Here is a 26,313-nt window from a genome sequence, read left to right as displayed (position 1 = left end):
CATTTGACCCAGGACCACGCTAGGCGTGAGGGTGGGTGTTGAATATGTAGTTTGTGTTGTTGGAATTTGTTTGAAGTCCCACATTGCTTAGGTTCCCGGGATGTGAAGTGTATAAATATGTGAGGACAACCTCACCCTTTGAGCTAGCTTTTGGGGTTGAGATCCAAGCATATTTAACATGGTATCGAGAGCATGGTTTGATCCGCCTTGAAATTTATCATCGTTCCGCTGTCGAGTTCCCAAAAGAGGGAATTTTTAGTCTTCAGTTTGATTTGTTAAAGATTTGTGTGTTGTGGCTTCTATGTTGGCGGTGACATCGTTGGGTTCCAATCAATTCTGCCGCTGCGGTTTTGATTATAGGTTTGTTGAAAGCATTATTATTGTGTTTGAAGAGCTTGGTTGGGAATTAATAGAATTGATTTCTATTGAGATTGATGATTCACATCTTTTGCCATATGTTCGTTTTCCGTCACCATTTTGCAAGGGTCTCTTGTGTTTGTTCTGTTGCACCAGGTTTCATTTTGTTTGATTTGGCTAAATTTTGGTTCTACTTGGTTTTGGTTTGATTGGTTCAGTTCCATTTGGGTTGATGACTTGATTATACTTTTTGGATTTGTTTGTTTAGAGGAATAGACACCGTTTGGTGTTTTTGAGTTGGTAAAATAAATAAATATCAGTTTGGTTTGTTTGTCTTGATTCGGGTTTGTTCGGTTTAGTTTGATCTAGTTTTGTTGGTTTGGTTCCATTAATTTGGAGATTTGTTTGAATGAAGGTAATACTCACAATTTGATGGTTTGGTTTTGTTTGGTGAGTCGAGTGCTCACGATTTGGTTTCTTATGGTCTCTCTGATTTGATTGTCTCTCCCCTTTTGATTTCTTCTTTGTTTGATTGGTATTCTCCCTCATTGGCTTCTTCTGTTTAATTGGTTCTCTCTATTATGTTCTTCTATTTGATTGTCTCTACTGATTGATTGTCTCTCTATTGAATTCTTCTGATTGATTGCCTCTTCTCTCAATTGTTTCTTCTGATCGATTTCTGATGGATTGCATTGCATTTCTCCCCTATTTGGTTTCTTATGTTTGATAGCCTCCGTCTGATTGCTTCTCTCTGTCAATTCTTCTATTTGATTGCTTCTCTTTGATGATTTCTTCTATCTGATTGTTTCTTTTTAATGATTTCTTTTGTTGCTTCTCTTTGATTATGCTTTTGTCTGAATTCTGTCTGATGCTTCTCCCTGTTGGTTTCTTTTGTTTGATTGCTTCTCTCTCTCTCTCTGATGACTTCTCTTCTGTTGGATTGCTCCCCTTTGTTCTTCTATTTTGGTTGCTTCTCTCCCTATTGACTGATTCTTCTGTTTTATGGTTTGGTTCTTCTTTATGTTGGTTTGGATTAGTTTGATTTGATTGGTTCAGTTCCCATTTGGTTTGGTTATGGGTCTATGGCTCATTTGGTTTTGTTCGATTTAAATTGGTTTGGTTCAGTTTGGATTGGAACAATTTGATTTGGTAAAGTTTGGATTTGTTGGATTGGTTAGCTTTGACTGAATTGGATGATGAAGTGGTTTGATTTGGTTTGTCTCTCTCTATGATGATCTATTTAGATGCTTCTATCTGTTGGGTTGGTTTATTTTCTGGGTTAACTTGTAACAAGCTTAAAGCTTAGTAAGCTTTAGCTTGAGGGGTAGTGTTAGAAGTTTATATTATTTAGTATGTTTTTAGTATTTTATTTGACAAACTCACAATGTTATGTATCATGAGTTTGAGGGTAAGTGTTAAGATAATAAGTTGTTGGACTTTATATTATTGGGCCCATTAGGTTTATAGTCCATTAGGTTTTGCTATATAATCTCTTGTAACTCTATTTTATGAAGCTAATGCAATTCTAATATTATGTAACTCTAGTAGCCTCCATTGTCCTCTCTATTTGTATTTCTCTAAATCTAACACTCTTAAACCAAAGTCCAAAGTCAAACTTGAGTAAAAATGGTAATTTAGCAATATCGCCATTGTCGGTCTATATAAAAGAGAAGTTTTGCTTTTTAGGTTTATTGTAAAATGAATGTATATAGTCTAAATACATCCATTTTACAATGAACCTAAAAATATACATCTATTTTACAATGAATCTAAATAGTAAAACTTATCTTATATATAAGATCAAAAAGAGTATTATTATGAACTTTTTAGTCATTCCAATTACCAGTGATCCGGTATTATTAATTCCAATATAATATTAACATATGCACTTAAAAATTGAATACACATTTTACCACATAATATTTTAAGTTAATTCTTTATAACATAAATTAACATAAAAATACCAATAGTTAATTGGTTCAGTAGTGATTGACACTCGACTCGATAGAGAGGATCACAGTTCAATCCATTGCAATTGTGATTAGGAGGGGACTGAAACCATTTGATATTTGAACTGACCTTCAAACTAAATTAGACAGTCTATAGTAGTCGGATATTGATGGTAAAAATAAAATTAACATAAAAATCATTATCTTCTTTATTATAATAGTTCAATAATTGCTCATATCAGTAGATAACAATCTCTCAAAAAATCCAAGTAGATTATCATTAAAAAAAAAACCTGAAATCACCCAAAGGGTAATAATGAAAATAATGAAGACCAAACAACCCCTTCTGTTTTCTTACCCAAACTTAACAAAATTATTCGAAAAAACAAATGAAAACGAAAGAAAAACAACTAAACATCAACATCAAATCCAAATCCAAATCCAATTCCATGTAAAGCACAAGCACAACAGCAACATATGTTTCTCTTTCTGTTTTAGTTCAGAAAAAATAAATCCCATTTTTCAAATTTCAAAACTCTCTCTCTTCTCTTCTCTCTCTCTCTCTCTAAACTCCATAGCTACAAACTCCACTTTCTGAGCTTCATTCTTCTTCCATCGACCCACATGCGATTACCATGTCCCTTCTCAGCAGATTCTTCTACAAAAGACCCCCAGATGGTTTACTTGAATTCATCGATAGAGTTTACGGTAAAAATTTCCCCTTTTTAATTTCCCTATTTTTTCATCATTTCTGAAATTTTCCCTCAATTTTCGTTTATTTTTTGAAATTTTTGTTTTTTATTGCAGTTTTCGATTCATGTTTCTCAACAGAAGCATTACCAGATGGAATGTATCAGCTATATCTTCACGAAATTGTGACTGAATTACATGAAGAGTTTCCAGAATCTTCGTTTTTAGCTTTCAATTTTCGTGAGGGAGAGAAACGTAGTGATTTTGCTGAGATAATGTGTGATTATGATGTTATTGTTATGGATTATCCTAAACAATATGAGGGTTGTCCTCTTTTACCACTTTCTCTTGTTCAGCATTTTCTTCGTGTTTGTGAGAGTTGGCTTTTACTTGGTAATCATCAAAATGTGATTTTATTTCATTGTGAGAGAGGAGGTTGGCCACTTTTGGCTTTTTTATTAGTAAGTTTGTTGATTTTTAGAAGGGTTCATAGTGGTGAACGTAGGACACTTGATATGGTTCATAGAGAAGCACCTAAGGGTTTGTTGCAGTTGTTGTCGCCTTTGAATCCTTTGCCTTCGCAGCTTCGTTATATTCAATATGTCGCGCGGAGGAATATTGCTCCTGAGTGGCCTCCACCTGAGAGGGCTTTGTCTTTGGATTGTGTTATTCTTAGGGGGATTCCTAGTTTTGATTCGTCTAATGGATGTAGGCCAATGTTTAGGATTTTCGGGAGGAATTTGCTTAGTAGAGGTGGACTATCTACTCAAATGATTTATAACATGCACAAGAAGAAACATTTGAGGCATTATCGCCAGGTTCACAGACTTTTTGTGTTTTGGTACTGATTAAGTTTAGGTTAAAACTTATACGCAGTTCATTTATCTACTGTCTGCACTTTGCTAGACATAAAAAAACAGTTATTTTGTTTTTACATATACAATAAAACAGTTATACAATGCACGCACCTCTTGATCTAGTTTTTGATAGTTGTTTTGTATATTTAGTGTAGCACAGTAGGTAAGGAACTGCATCTAGGTTTTACCCTTGAGTTTGTTTATTGTGTTATGTTAATTTTGTTGCTTTTCATGTAGTTGTTGTCTTTTTTTGAATCTCAGGTAGACTGTGATGTGATTAAGATTGATATTCAATGTTTAGTGCAAGGAGATGTGGTTTTGGAGTGTGTCCATTTGGATTTGGATCCGGAAAGGGAAGTGATGATGTTTCGTGTGATGTTCAATACAGCGTTTATTCGATCCAACATATTGATGCTGAACACTGAAAACTTGGACATTCTTTGGGATTCGAAGGAGCGGTATCCGAAAAGCTTTCGGGCTGAGGTTAGTGCATGTTTTAGTTTTGTATAGCTTTTTATAGAGAATAATTTTGATGCACTGTCAGAGTAAAACGTTTTACACCGTCAATCAATCATAAACCATCATTTGTATGACTTTTAAGTTAGATATAATGAAAGTTACAATTGACTGACACAGTGATAAAAATGTTTACACCGTTAGTGCATATAAATTAAATCCAAAATTATAACTGTTAACCAGTTGTGATGGTTGTGTTTTTGCTCTAGGAATGTTGGTATTTGTTCTAAATGTGTTAAACTTCTAAATTTAGGTTTTGTTTGGGGAGGTTGAAAACATAAGTCCTCAGAGAGCTCCGACAGAGACAGCCATTTTGAATGGCGAGGAGAAAGGTGGATTACCCATTGAAGCATTTTCAAGAGTTCAAGAACTTTTTAATGGAGTGGATTGGGTTGACAGCGGTGATGCTGCAGCAGTGTGGCTGCTTAGACAGCTTACTGTCTTAAATGATGCCAAAGAGTTTTCGAGGTTGCAAGGTAAAGTAAGTTGGTTTTCGTCACCAGCTGACTCTGAAGAAGAAAATAATGAATCAAGTGTTGCTGATAGTTCAGATGAGGCCTCTGATGTTACTCCCAATTCTTTTGCTGATCCTTCAAAATTATTGACACCCGACACCCCTGATTTGGATCATTTATCTTTGGAAAACAATGGTCGAAATTCTGTAAATCTCACTTCAAAAATGTCTGATCAGTTATTGACTAAAAATGCTGCTGGTCCACCTCCACCTCCACCCCCTCCCCCTTTCATGGCCAGCAATGCTAGCAGTGATTCCACATTGCCTTCACCTCCTTCTTCAGGACCTGTACATACAAGTTCAGTCCCATTACCTCCACCCCCACCACCTCCTCCCGGATTTTCTCAAACAGGTTCAACCCCACAACCTCCGCCTCCACCTCCCCCTCCTCCCGGTCCTGTACGAACAGGTTCAATCCCACCACCACCACCTCTTCCAGGTACTGTACAAATAGGTTCATCCCTGCCCCCTCCACCTCCACCTTCTCCTGGTGTTACTTGGTCAGCCCCACCACCTCCACCTCCTCCAGGTCTTACACAAATAGGTTTAACCCCGCCGCCGCCACCACCTCCTCCTCCAGTTCCGGTACGAGCAGGTTTTGCCCCGCCACCTCCACCACCTCCTCCAGCTCCCATACGAACAGGTTCAGCTCCGCCACCTCCACCACCTCCTCCAGGTTCAGTACAAACAGGTTCTGCCCCACCACCCCCACCACCTCCAGGATCTACACGAATAGGATCAGTTCCACCACCTCCTCCGCCCCCTCCAGGTTCTACACAAACAAGATCATCCCCACCACCTCCACCACCACCTCCAGGCCCTGCACGAATAGGATCAGCCCCACCACCTCCCCCACCTCCTCCAGGTCCTGCACGAACAAGTTCAGCTCCACCACCTCCACCACCTCCTCCAGGTGCACGGACAGGTTCAGCTCCACCACCTCCCCCACCTCCTCCAGGTGCACGAACAGGTTCAGCTCCACCTCCACCACCCCCACCAGGTTCTGTTCGAGCAGGTTCAGCCCCACCACCTCCACCTCCTCCAGGTGTACGGACGGGTTCAGCTCCACCAGCACCAAAGCCTCCAAATGCTCCTCCTCCACCACCACCTGGTCGTGGTTCGGTGCCGGCACCTCCACTTACTGCAGGCAAGGCCTCTAGTGTGCCTCCACCACTAGGCAAAGCTTCTTTAACAACAACAAATGTGGGAAGAGGTCGTGGCACTGGTGCTATTGCTGCTAAGAAAACTTTGTTAAAGCCCCTACATTGGGTGAAAGTTTCTCGAGCAGCACAAGGGAGTCTATGGGCTGATTCACAGAAACAAGGCAGTGGTTCAAGGTATTGATTTCATATTGATATCATCTGACTTAATTTTCCTAGGAGTTTATCATAATAATAGGCTATTATCATTAAATCTTTGTTTTTTTGAAAATTTTGTGGGACTTACTGTTTAATGTAGTCATGTACAATAGTCTATATCCCCCAACCCTTCATTGGATAGGACTTGGGTTGGGGGGGATGGGATGTTATTTCCTTTTAGCACTTCTGATAATGAAAGTGTTTGTTAGGGCCCCTGAAATAGACATATCGGAACTCGAGACCCTGTTTTCAGCAGCATCTATTTCTGATGGAAATAGTACTAATGGTGGAGTCCGGCGTGGTTCTAATATTAACAAACCTGAGAAAGTACAATTGGTAAGCTACTCCTCATTGGCATAAATTATTTTACTACCTTTTGCTTAGAGTTTTTATGCAATAATACGCGTTATTATATTTTAAGTATAATATTATGTAATGGTAATCTGGGACCACTCAATTAAAAATGAAATCACTAGATATTTAAGCATCAAAACTGTAGTGTCCTTTTGTTGTGAAATCACTAGATACCTTAATTCTTCCTTTTTTGTGAAAACAATTTCTGTCTGATTGATGGTTTTCATTTGTTTTCACTGCCAGGTTGACTTGCGCAGAGCATATAATTGTGAAATAATGCTCTCTAAAATCAAAATTCCTTTGCCAGATATGCTTGTAAGTTTCCCTATCCTTCTGTTCTGTTTATTTTGGAACTTGTCAGTTTACTGGATGACATCACCTCTTCCATTCATGTTTGAGATGTTTTTCTCTGTTGTGTCATATCACCAATGTTGTGTTAGATGTTTCCTTAACTTTTGAGTCTCCAAACATATATGCATGTTATATTTAGATAGAGTCCTATAGTGCTCATTTATGTATCCCATTAGTGTTGCTGATATTAATGTTATTTATGGACAATTTATAGAGTTAATTCTCAACTCAATCCTCTAAAGGATGCCCAACGGGGTTGGAATTTCATAGGAAAATTTCTCATATTCCTTGTTACGGTTTTCTTTTTCCTTCAATGGATTTTTTTTATCACAAAAAAGGAGAAAAAATAATAGGCAGAAAATACTTTGAGGTATAAGGACATGTAGAACAAATGAAGATGAAGTACATTAATATCAGTGTTGTCAATTAACGGTTATAGCGTAGTATAATTTGAACAAATTGCTATTGTTTTGTGATATGCTATTTCGTACAAAATGTTGTCAAATAGAGACTATAGCGGCACTATAGCACTGTATTGTATCAGAATTTGAACAAGCAGCTACTTTACACGGTCCGTAGTGGACAACACTGTTCCCTCTAATACGTTAATATCATGAGTCTTGCTACATGGTTTTGAAAGAGTAACTGAGTAGAGATTAAGACAAGAGTCATGCAAAATCTATTTGGCGTTAGTTGGCTTTGTTTTTTCACATTTCCTCTAATTTTAATTTTTGTGGGTTGTTTTTTGTTCCAGAGTGCAGTTTTGGCATTGGATTCTGGTGTTCTGGATATTGATCAAGTTGAGAATCTCATAAAGTTCTGTCCCACCAAGGAAGAGATGGAGATATTGAAGGTGTGCACTCCTCTCCTCCCTCGTGCAATAGCCTATAAAATATTATGTGAACTGCAATCTGTGACATTGTTTAATTTAAAAATTTGAAAAGAGAAAAACTATCTTGGAAGGAAAAGAAACTGAATATTAATATAAAAGGTCACAATTTTTTTTTATAAGTAGCTGTGTTTTTTAATGGGGAAGAAGGAAATCGTCTTTTTATATTTCCTGGCTAAAAATCTCTATATTTTCAGAACTATGCTGGGAACAAGGATATGCTTGGGAAGTGTGAGCAGGTTCTCTCCTTGATACCCTTTTGTCATTGAATCCTTGCAAATTCTGTATGTCTATTCTAACAAATTTTCATCTTAATCAGTTTTTTATGGAGCTGATGAAGGTTCCACGAGTAGAAGCCAAGTTAAGAGTGTTTGCTTTTAAAATCACCTTTTCTGCTCAGGTATGGTATCTAGGTTATCGTTACCTGTGCTTAGTTTTGCATGCTACATTGCTACTGCTGTTATTAAGACATAAGACATATGCTTAAAGACTTATTATTGTTTCTCCAGGTGAGCGATTTAAGGATAAATTTGAATACAATCAACGATGCAACCAGAGAGGTACTATTTACTGGCTCTTGACATTGAAAAACATGTTCCATTATTGGGCTGCATCGTTATATTAATGATACTCATACTTACAGGTCAAAGAGTCGGTAAAATTGCGTCAAATAATGCAGACTATTCTTACGTTGGGCAATGCTTTGAATCAGGGAACAGCACGAGGTATCTTTATGAACTCTTATTGATGAATATCAAAGCTTAAAAGACAATGAATATATATGAAATAGAGTATTATATTGATATTGCAGTTGATAAACAAAGGACAAATTGTAATGAAAGCTGTAAAAGGAATGGAAAATTGATAACAAACTGATAGTGACAACTATCAGCCCAAAGAGTACACTGACTCCTCTAAATCACCAAGCAATTGGTGACCCACAGATTCTAACAGAAAAGCTGACTCCCTCATTCCTTCTCTTACTATTCCTTAAATAGCGCTATTGCCACGCATACCTCAAGCACCTGATACGCACATGTTACACTCTTGCACAAGTTATTGCTTATTTTCTCTTATTTTCTCATTCTTCCAGCGCTTTCTCGAATATACCCTCCATTCTTTAGGTCCCACATTAATATTAAGACTCACGTCTCTATCAATACCACCTGTCTCAAAAAGAGCCTTGTCCTCAAGGCTAAAGTCTGGAAACTGCCCTATTATAAAAACATCATCTTCCCATGTAACATCCTCTAAAGGTTTATTCTTCCATTGTATTAAGCTTTGAGGTACAGCACTACCATTCTGCCAATTAATTCTGGAGCCTAAAATTTTCTCAGGATATATATCTTCCTCCAAAGTTATTTCCAATTCCTTAGGAAGTTCTCCTTGAACTGGATAATCACCAACAGCTTTCTTCAATAAAGATATATGAAAAACAGGATGAATCCTTGAATTTGCAGGTAACTGAAGCTTGTAAGCCACTGCTCCCACTCTATCAATGACTTGAAATGGACCATAAAATCTAGCAGCCAGTTTTTGATTGATTCTTCTAATAACAGATTGTTGCCTGTGAGGTCTAAGCTTCAAAAACACCCAATCACCTATAGCAAATTGTAAGTCTCTTCTTTTTTTATCTGCATACATCTTCATTTGTTGTTGAGCCTTCAATAAATGAGCCTTTAGTTGATTCAAAGCTTCATCCCTTTCTGTCAATTCCAAAGCCACAGCAGCTACTTTAGTTTCATTGCTTAAGAACTTCAACAAAGTAGGAGGAGACCTGCCATATACCACTTCAAAAGGAGACTTATCAATAGATACATGATAAGTGGTGTTGTACCAATATTCTGCCCACGGAATCCAATATGCCCAAGATTTTGGTTGATCAGAAGCAAAACATCTTAAGTAACCCTCTAAGCATCTATTAATTACTTCTGTTTGCCCATCAGTTTCAGGATGATAAGCAGAGCTCATTTTCAGTTGTGTACCCTGTAATTTGAATAACTCTCCAGAAATGGCTGATAAATAAAGGGTCCCTGTCACTAACAATGGTTAAAGGAATTCCATGCAACCTGACCACTTCTTTGACAAATAACTCAGCCACAGATTTTGCAGTATACGGGTGTTTTAATAAAAGAAAATGACTGTACTTAGACAGCCTATCAACAACAACCAAAACAGCCTCAAACCCTTTTGATTTGGGTAAGCCAGTTATAAAATCAATAGACAAATCTTCCCAAATAGCATTTGGAATAGGAAGAGGTTGAAGCAAACCTCCTGGTGTAGTAGATGCATATTTCTGTCTTTGGCAAGTATCACAAGCTCTAATAAAATCTCTAACTGTTTTTTGCATACCTACCCAATAGATATTGGAAGCAATTCTTCTATAAGTTCTATGGAACCCAGAATGGCCCCCCATAGGAGTACTATGAAACTCTGCAAGTAACATAGGAATAGAAGGAGATGTTGCAGGAATAACCAACCTCCCATGATATAACAAAATTCCCTGCTGGACTACAAAACCTGGTTTACTATCAGGTTTGTCAGTCAACTCAGAGATCAACTTTTGAATTTGAGCGTCTTGTGCCACTTCCTTCAATAGCTTCTGCCCTTCCAGCCATTTAGGAGATGACACTATGACATTCAAATCCAGATCAGCATCTTGTGTTAAATTCTGCAATGACTTCTGCCCTTCCAGTCTTTGAGAAGGTAACGACAAGACTTTCAATTCCACTTCACCATGGCATCTTGACAAAGCATCAGCAGCTTTGTTATCTGGTCCAGGTTTATAAAGCACCTCAAATTGATAACCCAATAGTTTGGCAAGCCAACACTGTTGGTCTGGGGAAGAAACCCTTTGTTGCAAGAGATGTTTTAAACTCTTGTGATCAGTGTACACCAAAAACTTCTTGCCTAGCAAATAATGGCGCCAGTGCTGAATAGACAAGAGCCATTAACTCTTTCTCATAAACAGATTTAGATAAATTTCCTTCAGACAAAGCCTTACTGAAATAAGCAATGGGTTGTTTTTGTTGCATTAACACAGCTCCTATGCCTCTTCCTGCAGCGTCACACTCAATTTCAAATGGTAAATGAAAATTTGGTAAAGCTAGCACAGGTGCAGTAGTCATGATATGTTTCAATTTGATGAATGCAGTAGCTGCTTCTTGTCCCCACTTAAAATTGTCCTTTTTTGTTAATTCAGTCAAAGGCTTGGCTATCTTGCCATAATCTTTAATGAATTTTCTATAGTAACCTGTAAGACCCAAAAACCCTCTTACTCCTTTGACATTAATTGGTAAAGGCCACTCCCTGACACACTTAACCTTGTCTGGATCAACAGCCACACCTTTGCTAGAGATGATATGGCCAAGGTAATCCACAGATCCACTCCCAAACTTACATTTCTTTTGATTGGCTATAAAACAATTTTCTAACAACACAGCCAATACTTGTTCCAAATGTAAAAGATGTTCAGACATATTTTTACTATAAACTAATATGTCATCAAAGAATACTAGAACAAACTTCCTTAAATAAGGCCTAAACAAATCATTCATAGTAGCTTGAAATGTTGCAGGAGCATTTATTAAGCCAAAGGGCATCACCAAATATTCATAATGCCCATTATGTGTCCTAAAAGCAGTTTTATGAATATCTTCTTCAAGTACCCTAATCTGATGATATCCAGATTTAAGATCAATTTTTGAAAAAATGGTAGCCCCAAATAATTCATCGAGCAATTCATCAACAATTGGTATAGGATACTTATCTGGTACTGTAGCTTTGTTTAGAGCTCTATAGTCTACGCACATTCTCCAGCTATTATCTTTCTTTTTCACCAAAATTACAGGACTAGAAAAAGCACTCATGCTTTGTCTGATGACTCCTGCCTCCAATAACTCTCTAATTTGCCTTTCAATTTCTTCTTTATGGTGATGTGGATACCTATAAGGTCTCACATTAACAGCACCATGATCAGGAAATAATTTAATTTGGTGTACTTGAGACCTTCTTGGTGGTAGTTTGATAGTGTCTTGAAAAACTTTAACAAATTTTTCCAATAATGCCTCCAGATCATGATTTGCTCCCTCTTCATCTTTCTTCACTTGAATTTGAGGTTTCATCCACCAATCTCCATCATCATATCTGTTTTCAAGGAAAGAATTTAAATAATATTGTTTCTCCAAATTTTCTCCTTGGCCTTGCAAAGTCACTGACTTTCCTTGATGCCAAAATTGCATGGTAAGAGTTTTCCAATCCATCAAAACCTTCCCCAAAGTACACAACCAAGCCACTCCCAACACCACATCCAGCCCTCCTAAATCCAAAACCAACGCATCTACTACCACCTCCATACTTCCTAATAATAATGATATGCCTTCACACACACCTTTACTTACTACTTTATGACCATCTCCCAGCTTAATTCTTCTCTCAGTCACAGGCTTCACATTCAAGTCCAAAGCAGTAGCTAATTTTGGTGAAATGAAATTGTGGCTAGCACCACTATCGATTAACACCACCACATCAACATCTTCTAATTTTCCCCCAATTTTCATTGTTCTGTACTCCCCCATACTTCCCAGAACCCCAATAAGCTTACACTCAGCTTCAATTTCTTCTACCTCTTCTTCATCTTCTACCTCCATCGTGATAATCTCCCCTTCATCATTCACCATTTCACCATCACCAAGTATCAACACACGCATGGATCTTTCTGGGCATTTGTGTGAAGTGGGGTGCCATTTAAGCCCACACTTGAAACATAACCCTTTGGCTCTTCGTTCTTCCGCTTCTTCACTTCTCATCCCTCTCCATCGATCAAATCCACTATTACGACGGTCACCGTCGTTTTTCCGTCCAGTAGAACTCATGGATGAATTCGTGTTTGAATTAGAATTCGAATTGAAATTAGGGTTCGACGAACCCGTTTTCTTAGGCGGGTTATTCCAACCTGAATAATTGGATCGGGTCATCTCTTTCTGGGCCGGGTTATAACCACTACGAAACTTAGATCCAAACCCAACTCCTTCGTTTCGGCCCACTGGTTTCTTACCCAAACCTCTGTCTCCATCGTCATCTTCTTCTCTGAGCTCCTCTTCCACATCCTTCGCCATACGCATCATTTGCATACGATTCCCTGGATTCAAAGTTCTCACTCTCCGACGAATGGATGGTTTCAACCCACTCATGAAATATCCTAAGTATTGTTCTTCCGGTAACCTTCCTACCTGCGAAGACAACAATTCAAAGGCCTCGATAAACTCTTCTACACTCCCAGTTTGACGAAGCGTGGATAATTCCTCAAAAGGGTTTTCTAATCTTCGTCCACCATAGCGTGCAATTAAGGCTTTCTTCAACTTCTCCCAGGATAGTTGATCCTCTGTTTCCATTAGTAAATTAAACCAATGGATGGTAGGACCTTCCATACTCAATCTTGAGAGCTTCACTCTCATCTCATCTGGAGTTTGTTGGACGTCAAAATAGATCTCAGCACGAGTAATCCATGCTACTGGGTCGTCTCCTTCAAACAGGGGAAGCTTCACCTTCTTCCCAGCCAAACGTGATTCGTTCATGTTTGAAGCTTCAACCGATTCATCTCTCACCACTTCATCTCTTCCCGGAGTAGGAACTTCCGTCGATCCAGGTATGTTAATTGAACTGGATCTCTGTTGGACGAGCAGTGACATCTGCTTCACCAACGTATCCAACGTTCCCTTAATCTCTTCCACCGATGCTTCAAGCGCTGTTACTCGATCACTCATTTTAGGTTTCCGTGGCATTAATCGTTAACGATGACGGGGTTTAGATCCGGCAGGTCGGACCAATTGATGAATATCAAAGCTTAAAAGACAATGAATATATATGAAATAGAGTATTATATTGATATTGCAGTTGATAAACAAAGGACAAATTGTAATGAAAGCTGTAAAAGGAATGGAAAATTGATAACAAACTGATAGTGACAACTATCAGCCCAAAGAGTACACTGACTCCTCTAAATCACCAAGCAATTGGTGACCCACAGATTCTAACAGAAAAGCTGACTCCCTCATTCCTTCTCTTACTATTCCTTAAATAGCGCTATTGCCACGCATACCTCAAGCACCTGATACGCACATGTTACACTCTTGCACAAGTTATTGCTTATTTTCTCTTATTTTCTCATTCTTCCAGCGCTTTCTCGAATATACCCTCCATTCTTTAGGTCCCACATTAATATTAAGACTCACGTCTCTATCACTTATCCTACTTGAATATATTTAAATTTGAGATGGGTCTTCAGTTTCCAGATTCATCTCAATATTTTTGACAAAATAAGAAAAGTTCTCTTATGCTGTTAAACTAACATTTTCTATGTTGCGCATTGCAGGATCAGCAGTAGGATTCAAATTGGACAGCCTTCTCAAATTATCTGATACCCGTGCAAGAAATAATAAAATGACTTTGATGCACTATTTGTGTAAGGTATATCTGTCAAAATCTTCAAATTATATTTTGCGTAGTACTATTGTATCTTTTAGGTAGTTGTGTGTAGACTATCCCAATGTAAATCCACATAAATGATTATGTGAAAGACAAGAATTTCCATTTTCTTTGTGAAAAAAGTTGTCGCTGTAACTTCTGATAATGAGGCTATTATGTACTTTTTTAGGGCATTATTCGAGGCTTAGTATTAGAGTTTATAGAATACTGAAGTGGTGTTTGATTTTTTTGTGTTTGTTTGGAAAGGAGCTAGTTGCTCAGTTTTGCTATCATGTATCGGTGCTTTTATTCGAGAGCTAGTTGACATGGTTGGGCGACTAATGTATTACTATTTACTAACACTATTAATACATTTGTTATATAATTTCCTTATATTTAACTTGATGATATCCAAGTTTTGAATTTTTAGATTTCCTTTTTTCTTCAATATAGGATTTTATTTTATCCATTTTTCCTTTTGATTGCTATTGATGTACGTTGCTTTTGTTGCTGATATCTTAACAAATTTTCTCTCTAATTCTAAGAATTTTATTATTGTCTTGCTAGCTTCTTGCCGAGAAAATGCCAGAATTGATAGATTTTGACAAGGATCTTGTGCATTTAGAAGGTGCTTCTAAGGTAATCTATTTTATACTAATGCTTTCTATTCACTTTCTTGATAATTTCATGCGTAAGGTTAGTTGTTTATTGATCTGTTCCCCTCTCCAATATCTAGATCCAACTAAAAGCATTAGCTGAAGAAATGCAAGCTGTGCATAAAGGTTTGGAGAAAGTTGAGCAAGAACTAACTGCTTCTGAAAATGATGGTGCTATATCTTCAGGATTTCGCAAGGTAATGAATACAAATGGTAGCTTTTATACATATCTGAAACGCAATTTATTGCTCTTAACTAACGATACTTTTCTACTGGAAAAAGGTTTGACTTATTGAGCACAATTTCCAAAGATAATACATCAAGCTAATTTTGTTTTTATATAACAGTTTTATGGCCTGATGATGAGGATATCCTTGATTTGATTATTAAAAGAACCTGATTGCACGTGCTCATGAATTTCTGAGTAATGTTTCTCTTGTTCAGGTGTTGAAGAATTTTCTTGATTTTGCTGAAGCTGATGTGAGGTCACTTATATCATTGTATGCCGATGTGGTGAGTCCTGTTACATATACATATATAGACAGGCCGATGCTGATAACTTACTCTTCCAACCAACTGCATCTTACTTATCATTTTTGGTTTAACTTTCTCTTCCAGGGAAGAAATGCTGATTCTTTGTCCCAATACTTTGGGGAGGATCCAGCTAGGTGCCCCTTTGAGCAAGGTCTGTTGTTTTCTCCATGACTGAGTCGTGCCAAAGTTTGTTTTAACTCTTATTTGGTTTTAAGATTATTTACAAGGACCTTTGCTTTTAGATTTGGCTTTAAGGTCTCTGGATTTCCTTTAAACTTTGTCTTCTTGGTTATATTGTTCTCCTTATCACTTTAAACTCTAGAGTTATGGAAGGACCTGATTTATGCACCTTGGTGATATAAATCACAAAGCAGTGGTATAATATTTTTATTGGCGTATCACACATAAATCGCTGTTTTGGTTTTATTTTTGAAAATTCTGTCTAGATTTTTTGAATTTAAACCTCTGGTTATCTCTTGCAGTGACACAAATACTTGTTGTCTTTGTAAAGACCTTCAACAAGTCAAGGGAGGAGAACGAAAGGTTAGCAGATGCTGAGAAGAAGAAATTAGAGAAAGAAGCCATGAAGGACAAGGCAACAAATAACATCCATTCTAAAAAAGATGTTCGATAGATATTCATAAGTCATTAGGAATAGTTACTGTTGATATTTAATAATTATTGTAAATATACTGTAGGATATCTTAGATTATTCTTAGCATAGCATATCCCACCATAGCACATATTCCTTTTGTAATCAATGCTCTTAATTGTAGAATCGGCTATATAATAGAATGTCTGTGATGCTTTTACACACACGGACACGGTTTTCACTATATGACTCTTGTATTCTCTTATATGTTTCCGCTCAACATGGTATCTAGAGCCTATTAAGAGGCGATACTACACCGTACTTACCCGGTGGACCCACTATTCTCCTGAGTTTCTTTTTCCAACAAATTGTCTTAACTCCAGATTGCACATTATTTACTGTTGTAACTCATTTTGGCACTTTTCGGTCTATTTTCATCACCTCCAGCCGGCGCCGCCACCCATTCCGACCACATTTCTGGCAACCAACCCCACCATCCAAATCGTCCTGCCTGATCCAACCTGTCCTCAAAACTGGATCCACAAACAGTTCATGTGTCCATCTTTATGGGTTTCCTTGTAAGGTCTTCATCATCTTTCCACAATTTTTTAATTTTTTTTGACAAGGATCTTTCCACAATTATTCTTCCCTTTCTTTTTCCTACAAAAATTAAACACATAATCGCATCTACAAGCATAAAACTAATTTTATTTAATCACTAATTTATCTCCTAAAGAAATATGTCCTAGTCCTTGCTTGAATGATACGTTCCATGGATTTGGTCTCATAATCTCATCTTGATCAAATATAAAAATTATATCACATTATTGCTGATACAATATTAAAAATTAATGGAATCATGTAGATGAAAACTAAATGTTTACATACACAATTAGTTACTATTTATAAAATTTAATTGTACGGTTGCTTCCTTACATTTATTTTAAATTTGAAGTTGTTGTCTTATATTTTAAGTTACTACCTTACATTTTAAACATTTCAAGTTGGCTCTTCAAGTTTCATGAACTAACTTGAAACGTTTAGAAAAACTTGAAATTTAAAATAAACGTAAATTAAATATGCAATTAAGCCAAATTATAATCAAGGCACTGTTTGGTAAGTCCAATAAGCTAACTTATAGCTTATTGGACTAGCTTATAAACTTGTTGATAAAAATGTGAAGTGTTTGAAACGAGTTTCTCTAACTAGCTTATAGCGTTTTATAATTTTCCCATTTTTACCCTTATTTTTTTTTAAATATAATAACTACTCACTAACCATGTACTTTTATGTCCTTTTGTACTTACAACAACTAAATTTGCCAAACACTTTAATATTATTATACTAGCTTTTCAGCTATAAGCTATCTCTTAGAATTGAGTATTGAGCCTAACTCATCCTTACAAAACCGGTTTGTAAAGTGAGGCTTGCCTATAGTTTATAAACACTTAGTCATGCCATATCGCAACCGATGTGGGACCTTAATACCCCCGCTCGCGCCAAGCACTATGAGCTTGAGGCGCGAATATGAATGGTGGAGGGCCCGATCAGAAACCTGATTGCAGGCGGCCCGACGAAGTGGCCCAATGAATCGTGAATAGGTTCTGATACCATCTTAAAATTGAGTTTTAGGCCTAACTCATCCTTACAAAACCGCCTTGTAAGGTGAGGATTGCCTCTTGCTTATAAAAACTTAGTCAGACCATCTCTCTCAACCGATGTAGGACTTCTTAACACACCCCCTCGCATTCAGCGCTATTGGGCTTGATACATGGATATAAATGGTAGGTGGCCCGATATCGGGTGGCCCAACAGATCTTTGAGAGGCTCTGATACCATCTTAGAATTGAGTATTGGACCTAACTCATCCTTACAAAATCGGCTTGTAAAGTGAGGCTTGCCTCTAATTTATAAATACTTAATCAGGTCATATCGCAACCGATGTGAGACTTCTTAACACTATCAGCCATCAGCTATAAGCTAGCTTATAACTTATTACTAACCACAATTTTTAACATAAATTGAATTAACCATTTATTCAATTGATTTAACCACATTTTTCAACGTAATTAACTTGTGTTGCGGGTGTTTTAAAATTGGTGTTTTAAAAAATTGGTGTCCACGAAATGTTTTTGTTGTAATATTGCTATAGATGTTTTGTAGTTCGAAGACACTTTGGATAGCCACTAGGCTATTGACCAAAAAAAAAGAAGACACTTTGGTGGATACACTGATGAATTCTTTAGTCGTCTTAACATGTATATGTCACATAATTTTTTTTTACCATATTTATTTAGTGTCTAATTTTAGCCCTTTTTCAAATATTCTTCCATGTTTTGAACTCAAGAACCCTTCATTATGTGTTTGGTTTTGGTGCAAACAAAATTAAATTTGATTCTACCTTATCAAACGTAATTTTAATCAAAATATAGATGTGTTGGTTATTTTAAAGTAGTTTATTACATTGGTTAATTTGGTTTGTGAAGTTTTGTTGTTTTAAAATACTTACAGAATGTTCAAAGTATACAATTGGATGAGGAAGAGGATTTCAATGTCTAGACACATTTTGATGCATTTGATGCATTTAAAATCTTACATAGGAAGTGAAAAAGATTGTTGTTCTGAGGCTTCTGATTTTTTAGCCTTTTCCTTCTCTTGCAAGTAAAGTCTCTCTGCTTCTGGAATCGCGTGTATGATTGTATGCAACTTGAAATTTAACTCTTCTACCTTTTCCATGAGTCTGTCATTTGTAAACATTCCTAGAATCACAGTTTGGATTGTATCCCAACTCTCTATTATTGGTAAAGCAATTATCACAGCAGAACCTATTGTACCCCATCCTATAGCAATCACTGCCCAGAAATAGAAGTACCCTTTGCTGAATTCCCCTGTGGTGATGAACAAACAAACTTGTGTAAATTTGGAAGTTGTCACATTGAAATTATAGCATAAGAATTTATCATATATTTGCAAGTTGCACATATATGTGTGTGTCTGTATGTGTGCGCGCGTGCCAATGCAACTAAAAGTTACCTGCAGGGAGGGAAAGAATAGGCCATAGTATAACTATCAAAACAGTGAAACCAATACCCCATTTCACTATCCATACTTTAGCACTTATTAACTTTTCTTCTTTAAACTCTTCCACTGGTAGATCAGTCTTTTCCTTTTCAACCACAGTGATTTGCTTAGTGCTACTCCAATCATAGTTCTGAGGCCATAACATACTACAAACAGCATGAACAATTCCTCCGGTTAATATAGAAACAAGATTTCCGGCAAGCATTGGTGCATTTCTTCCACTTGTATCAAGGTTTATCTTTCCATACTCTATTTTTGTAACAGATAGCCATGTGATTATTCCAAGAACACAACCAAATACAGTTCCGAGAATCGCTCCCATTGCATTTGCTTTTCTCCATAGAAGCATGAAAGCTATAGGAATAACTGCTGAACCGATCAACACTCCCATTGCAAGGTACATCCATCCTAAAGAAACTCCTGCTTTGTTTAGTATAACTGCTAACAATCCCATGAAACATCCAAAGCCTAGGACAACCATTCTTGATACTTTGAGGATTTTCTTTCCACTTGCATTAGGGTTTATGTAAGTTCGGTAGATGTCATATGTGCATAATGAGGACACAGCAATCAGCTCTGATGAACCAGCTGAAGTCACCGCCCTGATAATAAGTATATTAAAATCATCAGGAAAAATATAACCATCTTTGATAATAAGTATATAACTAAATTACCCGAACCTATAATTTCATGGACTAAATTGATGATTCACTCTATCAATAATCCTTGTGCTGTTCCAATATTGTGTAGACAAAAGTATTTCCAAAAGGAAGAAGATTGTAACTTACATAAAAAGCATGGTAAGAAGAAGAATTGATCCACCTTTCCCCATCAAAGCTACAGCAGTAGCCGGAGGAACTAGTCCACGACCTGCCTCACTTTCATTTAGAGGTAAATCAAGGGCTAGTGCTCCCAAACCAAGTGATGTAGCCAAAGAAAATGGCACTGCAAACCAGACCAAACCTCCCAACAAGTATCCCTTATGAGTTGATGAAGGCCTTGCTGCAATAGCACTCACCCAATATCCCTAAACATTTCACATTTAAAATCAATAGTGACAACATAGAAGAAGTACTTAAACAGTTGATACACGAAATTGATATATATATCTAATGCGATACTGTGATTTACTGTTAACCGTCATTGATGTTCACTAACTGAAAACAACAAATTGTAAAGTCATGCTTACATTGTCAACAAACACTGTGCCAAAGTTGCCAACAATGTTGATAATTCCAAAAACTAAGCCACCTGAACTAAGCATTGTTAGGTAAGAGCCTTTATGATTTCCACTGACAGGACCACAAGATTGTCCATGGTGTGATATAGGATCTTGACATATTCTTGATTTGCTTGCAACCTCGAGTAAGCGATTGTAAACGACACTCGGACTACCAAGTTCGCTGCTAGAAGTATAGACAAGGTAGACAAAAATGACCAAAACAATGTGCACTGAAAATTCAAAACAAAGAAATACACAGTTTAACACTAAGATATACATGAATGAAGCAAAATGTTAATACTGTTATACGCGATAAAAAGTGATAAAAACTCTACCTATGACAGAATGTATATAGCTTGCTAAGAATGTGGCCTTTAATCCACCTGCTAGTGTATATACAATTACTCCAAGTGGTATTAGAAAACTAGCAGCATAAATGTTGACTCCGGTTAATGCATTCACAACCGCAGAACCACCGAGAAGTAACATAGCCGTTACAATTATATTTGTCATGAAGCAGAAGAAAAGGAATACAATGTGTGCTGAAGTTCCCCAACTGAGATAAACAAACATTGTTACCACATTAGAATGACAAAAAAATGTAACATTTTAATCATATTTCGTCATCTTACGACATCATAATATTACTTCTTAACACTTGTCTGAACTATGACATGATAATGAAATATGATTGGACGTCTGTGTAAACCAAGTAACATACCGGGCTTTGACGATTTCACACACAGTATGAGCATAAGGAGCCTTTCTTTTAATCTCTATAGCCATAACTCCAAACAACATTACCTGATCATTATCAAATCTTAGCCTTATTTCAACTTTACATTTTCATAGGAAGATTATGTAAGAGTATAATTATGATATGATACACAGCACTATCAATAAATCACAACCAATCATATATGTAACTTTAGAGGTAGTTATTATTAAAGTCAATTTTTTTTTAATGATATGACGATTATGGTTAACTGAAAGTGTAAAAAATCATTACACCAACAGTGTATATGAATTAAATTCATAATATAAACTCCATACCTGGATGGTAGCTCCACTAGCATACCAGAAAGGTCCACTAACACCATACTCCCAAGCAACATTAGAGCTTTGTAGGATTGTAGCAGCCCAAGTCCACTGCAGGACAAATTCAATGTTAAGATAAGAGAATATTATAAATGTGTAGTATAAGAAGAGGGTATTGAATTTATCACCTGAGACACAATGACACTAGCAATGAGTCCTGTCTTAACATTTCTTCCTGCTGTATTGAACCATTCAGAGGTGTGGCGAGACCCGACATACCTCTTCTCCAGCCATACCTGTTCCACAAGAATGTTTGCATCAAACAGATTCAACATGGAAGTCAATGAATATATGGTTTAGTTGGCAACACATGACAAAGGTTTGATCCCCCTACAGAACAAATTTTTGGGGAGGGATGGTGTGCTTTAAGTGTGGCTAAGGTCCTGTTTCAATAAACAGTTTAATTAAGTGATTATAGTATAAGCAATTGTCGTATAAGTGCTTATATATAAGCTATTTTTGTAAGTTGTTTTCACAAACTATTCTAGAGAGCTTACAGAAATAAGCTGAGAACAACTTATGGACGCGTTTCATAGATCTTCCAAACAGTCTCGCAAGTGCTTATGACAGTAGATAAATTCAAATAAGTCGATCCAAACAGGTACTATGCCACAAACCAATGACGAGTCTAAAATAATACAAAATGGTAAAAGTTATTGAAAATGATTACATCATGTCTTTATATAGGCTAACCAATCAGTATCCAACTAACTCATAATCTATAACTTATATATATGATATAAGGATTATTAGTACTAACCAAGAAAGAGGTGAAGAGAGCAAAGAAAGCACCAAAACCAAGAATGACAGAATATCCAACTCCTTGATTAAGGACATGTTTGCCTTCAAAGAAACTTGTTTGTCTCACACAGCCACCTCCATTTTCAGACACATGATAGTATTTGCTTGAAAATTCAAAGGGTGGACACTGTGATGAAGAAGCCATGAAAGAAGGAACTGTTTGATTTAGTTATTTGATAATATTACTTATCTTAATCAAATCAAATGAAATTAAAATACATACTAAGTAACACCTTATTTTCCTAAGTGATCAATCATTGTTTTTAAGAGGCTTATCTCTATTGGGTAGAGTAAGTCAAACTAAGAAGCTACCTAAATATTATTAAAAATATTAATTAATAATGTTAAAAGGAATCTCATAATAAAAATAATAAACAATAGAAGGAATCTACATGCTAGATTCCGTTTATAAGGTCCAACCGTTGAATATTCACACGACTTAGCAACATATATTTAGGCCTAAAGCGAATACTAAAGTGTTACATTTTTATTTAAAAAGTATTTATTTTTTAAAAATTTTATTTTTTGAAACAAAACCATATTTCTTAAACTGTTATTTAATAAATTTTATTTAATATTTTTTCCAATTGACAATAAAGCTAATATAGTTAATTTTTGCTAAGATATGTTATGATTACTTTTTTTTTTTTTGACTTAAAATGTTATGGTTACTTGAATTCTTAAGGACCAAAACCTGGCCAACTAAGTGCAAAGGTGTACGTAGTTGATTTTGCAGTTTTGGGATTTTGGAACTTTTTTTGAGATAGTTTTCTTTTAGGTAGCAGATAGTTTCCCGTTTGACTACTTAAGTAGTGGATGAAATTTTTTATTTTAAATTCCTCGGGGTGGTTCTATAGAGACATGTGAAGTCATCTTAATATATTAGTGAATTTGAATATTTTTTTACTTATCCGCTACTTATGTAGCAGATCTTATTCATTATTTAAGTTTTAATAATGTCAGAGAATTTGTGAAACACATAAGCTAGATTCTTCTCTTTGAACCAATTTTTTTCGATACATAAGAACTAGGAATCAAACTCCTAACGATCTACTTAAGAGGTCCAATATTGTTATTAGTTGGACAAATTTATTGTTGATGATTCAACTCACATTCTAACTTTGTATTAAAAGTACTTATTTCATAATTTTATTTCAATCTTTAAAATTTATGTCTTAACCACTTATATCACTTTTTGTTCATTGCCAATACAACCATTATGTCTTAACCAATGTTTTAAAAACCGGCCCGGACCGGCCGGTCGGACCGGTCGGACCGGGAACCGGTGGGGGGACTGGGTCGGTCAACATGCAGAAACGGTTCTGCTTAAAAACCGGTGAAAACCGGTGTGACCCGGCCGGGTCAATGGTTAGACCGGTGAACCGGGCGACCCGTGCGTGAACCGAACCGGTTCTTTTCTTAAAAAAAAAAAAAAAATCTTTTTTTATTCACGCAAATCTTAAAAAAATAAATAGAAAGAAATCTTTTTTTTTTTTCACGCAAAACTTTCTCATTCCTTTTCTTTCTCTGTTTTACGCAAAAGCAAACCCTTTTTTCTTCTCATGATGATCACACTCAAACCCTAATCTCTCCTCCTCCATTCTAGCACCACCATCTTTGAAACTCGAATATCAGGTATTTTTCATCTTTTGTTTTCTAAGTTCCTTTTGTCATTAGTAAATTTTTTATTTCTCATATTTTGTTATTGATTATTGAAGGTTTTTGATTGGTAGAAAACCCTAACCTTGTTATTAGTAATATAATGAAATTATTAGTCATAGTTTCTTAGTAATATAATATCTAACTTTTAAGTTTCTTAGTTGTTGTTTTTGTCTGATTAGTGTTTTCAAATTTCAACCCATTGTTAACTATATTGATTCCTTTTAAATTGTATTAGACATGTCATCTTCTCAAGAACAAGTAACCCAAGACCAACAGGAGGATTCAACTCAATTACAGAACAGTAGAAAAAAAACTGATATAGGTTGGGCTCATTGTAAACTAATTGAACAGGATGAAAAACTTATTAAGATGTGTATCTACTGTAACAAACTTATTAAGGGAGGAGGAATTCACAGGATCAAAAAACACTTGGCTCGACAAAAAGGCGAAGTTGAACCATGCACGAAGGTACCTCCAGATGTTGAATATCAGATGAAACAAAATCTTGAGGAAGGCTCAAACAAGAAAAGAAAGTTTGAAGAAAAAAATGGTGATGTTCCAACTAATGAAGATGGCGGTGTAGTTGCAATGGATGTAGAGCAACCGAGACCGAGCCAAATGACGGCGTCCCAAAAGGAAAAGAGTACAAGTCGCATCGGTAATTACTTTATGCCTAGAACAACTCCCGGAGCACAACCTACCTTGAAAAGTGTTTTACAAAGTAAAGAAGTTGTGGAGAAATGTGATCTTGCTATTGCAAAATGGTTTATTGATGCTTGTGTGCCATTCAATGCATCCAATTCATCATATTTCCAGCCTATGGTTGATGCACTTTGTAGCATGAGTCCGGGGTATAAAGTTCCAACTATGCATAGTTTTCGCGGTTCTTTGTTAAACAAATGGGTTGCTGATGTCAACAAATCAATAGAGGACTTTCGTCAGATTTGGAAGAAAACTGGTTGTACTCTTATGGCAGATGGGTGGACTTATCGAAAAAGGCGTACTCTTATAAACTTTTTGGTTTATTGTCCTAAAGGAACTGTTTTTCTAAAATCTGTCGATGCTTCTGATGCTTCAAAAACAGCGGATATGTTGTATAAGCTTTTTAGGGAGGTGGTTTTGTATATTGGGCCTGAAAATGTTGTTCACATAGTGACAGATAATGCTGCAAATTATGTTGCTGCTGGGAGGTTATTGGAAAAAGAGTTTCCTAAGTTGTTTTGGTCTCCTTGTGCAGCACATTGCATTAATTTGATGTTGCAAGACATGGGAAAATTAGAGGAAGTAAGTGACGTTGTGTCACATGCTACTAATATTACCAAATTTATCTATAACCATGGCTATGCTTTGTATTTGATGAGACAAAATTCAGGTGGAAGAGAAATCCTTCGTCCTGCTCCAACTCGGTAGTAAGAATTATGATTGTTATTTACTTGACCTTTAAAGATATTTGAAAGAGAATATTAGTGGTATTGAATTAGTGATCTTGTCAAAAAAATAATTGATTGAATTTTTTTTTTACTAAATTTCATAGCTATGAAATTTGTCACGAATATTTTAAAGACCGGGTCAACTGTCATGCGGTCCGACCAGTGACCCACTGGTCCGACCAGTGAACCAGTGACCCAGTGCCTTGGCCGGGTCGATCGCCGGTCCGGGTTTTAAAACATTGGTCTTAACCATTAGCTTCGTGTACGTGGTTCCTTATTTTGGAGAATGTGACGAAGGAAGTGTTGACTTTGTTGTTAAGGTCATGGTGGTTCCTTCTTCCATTAGTCTACTCTTGGAACTTCGTCCGCCTTTATTTTTCTTCTCTTATAAAATATATTTTACTTTACTTTATTGTTGTAGAAAAGAAAATTATGATAAGTTAGACCCAAGAATGTAACAGTGATTAAATCTCTATCTTTTGATGAAGAACTTTGTATTAAGTTGGATACTATTTTCAAATTTACTGATATTGTTAATTTTATGGGTAAATTATCCACAAAAGCTAGCTAGGTCTCGCCTTTTATGTGTATGTATAAAATAATAGTGCTCAAACAAGTGTACTGCCTATTTTATTTTTATTATTTTGCATAAGAAATTTATAGGAAGAGGATGATGCACTAATTTCCAAAGTTTGATCTAATGGTAAAAATGATGGATCATGAAGTTTGATCAATTTTCATAAAAATCTACTGGTTTTGGTGTTAATATAGCTCACTAATGGATGATAGATGTAGCTTCAATGCTCAATTGTAAATTAGGTTATATTCTTTCCCGGTCTTCTGATTGGTGGTAATGCGAAATGACATTCTTATTTGTTTATTTTGGTTGATAAAATCCGTTGTAAATTGTCTCTGTGAAAAAATTGTCGCTTATCTA

The 26,313-nt window shown here is 36.3% G+C and overlaps 3 protein-coding genes across 3 annotated transcripts; 2 read left to right on the top strand and 1 right to left on the bottom strand.

Moving 5' to 3' along the window:
* Positions 1 to 2,633: 2,633 nt before the first annotated feature.
* Positions 2,634 to 16,326, top strand: LOC123907573 (formin-like protein 14). The gene is made up of 17 exons (XM_045957889.1): positions 2,634 to 3,014; positions 3,114 to 3,814; positions 4,115 to 4,336; positions 4,623 to 6,220; positions 6,451 to 6,577; positions 6,839 to 6,910; positions 7,701 to 7,799; positions 8,033 to 8,074; positions 8,155 to 8,235; positions 8,345 to 8,395; positions 8,479 to 8,560; positions 14,209 to 14,303; positions 14,868 to 14,939; positions 15,037 to 15,153; positions 15,401 to 15,469; positions 15,575 to 15,641; positions 15,973 to 16,326. Exons 1-17 carry the CDS (start codon positions 2,942 to 2,944, stop codon positions 16,122 to 16,124), a joined length of 3,720 nt encoding a protein of 1,239 aa, XP_045813845.1. The 5' UTR covers positions 2,634 to 2,941; the 3' UTR covers positions 16,125 to 16,326.
* A 2,171-nt stretch (positions 16,327 to 18,497) lies between these two features.
* LOC123907571 (urea-proton symporter DUR3) lies at positions 18,498 to 22,581 on the bottom strand. The gene is made up of 9 exons (XM_045957886.1): positions 22,244 to 22,581; positions 21,612 to 21,719; positions 21,439 to 21,534; positions 21,107 to 21,189; positions 20,721 to 20,941; positions 20,353 to 20,615; positions 19,952 to 20,190; positions 19,116 to 19,765; positions 18,498 to 18,970 (listed from the first exon to the last, which is right to left on the bottom strand). The coding sequence occupies exons 1-9, from the start codon at positions 22,427 to 22,429 to the stop codon at positions 18,675 to 18,677; spliced, it is 2,142 nt and encodes a 713-aa protein (XP_045813842.1). The 5' UTR covers positions 22,430 to 22,581; the 3' UTR covers positions 18,498 to 18,674.
* A 1,857-nt stretch (positions 22,582 to 24,438) lies between these two features.
* LOC123904267 lies at positions 24,439 to 25,356 on the top strand. The gene has a single exon (XM_045953952.1). It carries the CDS (start codon positions 24,439 to 24,441, stop codon positions 25,354 to 25,356), a length of 918 nt encoding a protein of 305 aa, XP_045809908.1.
* The last annotated feature ends 957 nt before the right edge of the window (positions 25,357 to 26,313 follow it).

This window comes from Trifolium pratense, linkage group LG2, assembly GCF_020283565.1.
Source record: "Trifolium pratense cultivar HEN17-A07 linkage group LG2, ARS_RC_1.1, whole genome shotgun sequence".
Lineage (NCBI taxonomy): Eukaryota > Viridiplantae > Streptophyta > Magnoliopsida > Fabales > Fabaceae > Trifolium > Trifolium pratense.
Note: the sequence above shows the minus strand (reverse complement) of the source record. Positions and strands in the feature narration are given on the sequence as shown.

Coding starts and splice junctions, on each gene's coding strand:
- LOC123907573 (XM_045957889.1), top strand. CDS start 2,942: ATGTCCCTTCTCAGCAGATTCTTCTACAAAAGACCCCCAGATGGTTTA. Junction 3,815..4,114: donor ATTTGAGGCATTATCGCCAG/GTTCACAGACTT, acceptor TTTGAATCTCAG/GTAGACTGTGATGTGATTAA. Junction 7,800..8,032: donor AAGAGATGGAGATATTGAAG/GTGTGCACTCCT, acceptor CTATATTTTCAG/AACTATGCTGGGAACAAGGA.
- LOC123907571 (XM_045957886.1), bottom strand. CDS start 22,429: ATGGCTTCTTCATCACAGTGTCCACCCTTTGAATTTTCAAGCAAATAC. Junction 21,720..22,243: donor CTCTCTTCACCTCTTTCTTG/GTTAGTACTAAT, acceptor CTTGTGGAACAG/GTATGGCTGGAGAAGAGGTA. Junction 19,766..19,951: donor CTTCTTACCATGCTTTTTAT/GTAAGTTACAAT, acceptor ACTTATTATCAG/GGCGGTGACTTCAGCTGGTT.
- LOC123904267 (XM_045953952.1), top strand. CDS start 24,439: ATGAAACAAAATCTTGAGGAAGGCTCAAACAAGAAAAGAAAGTTTGAA.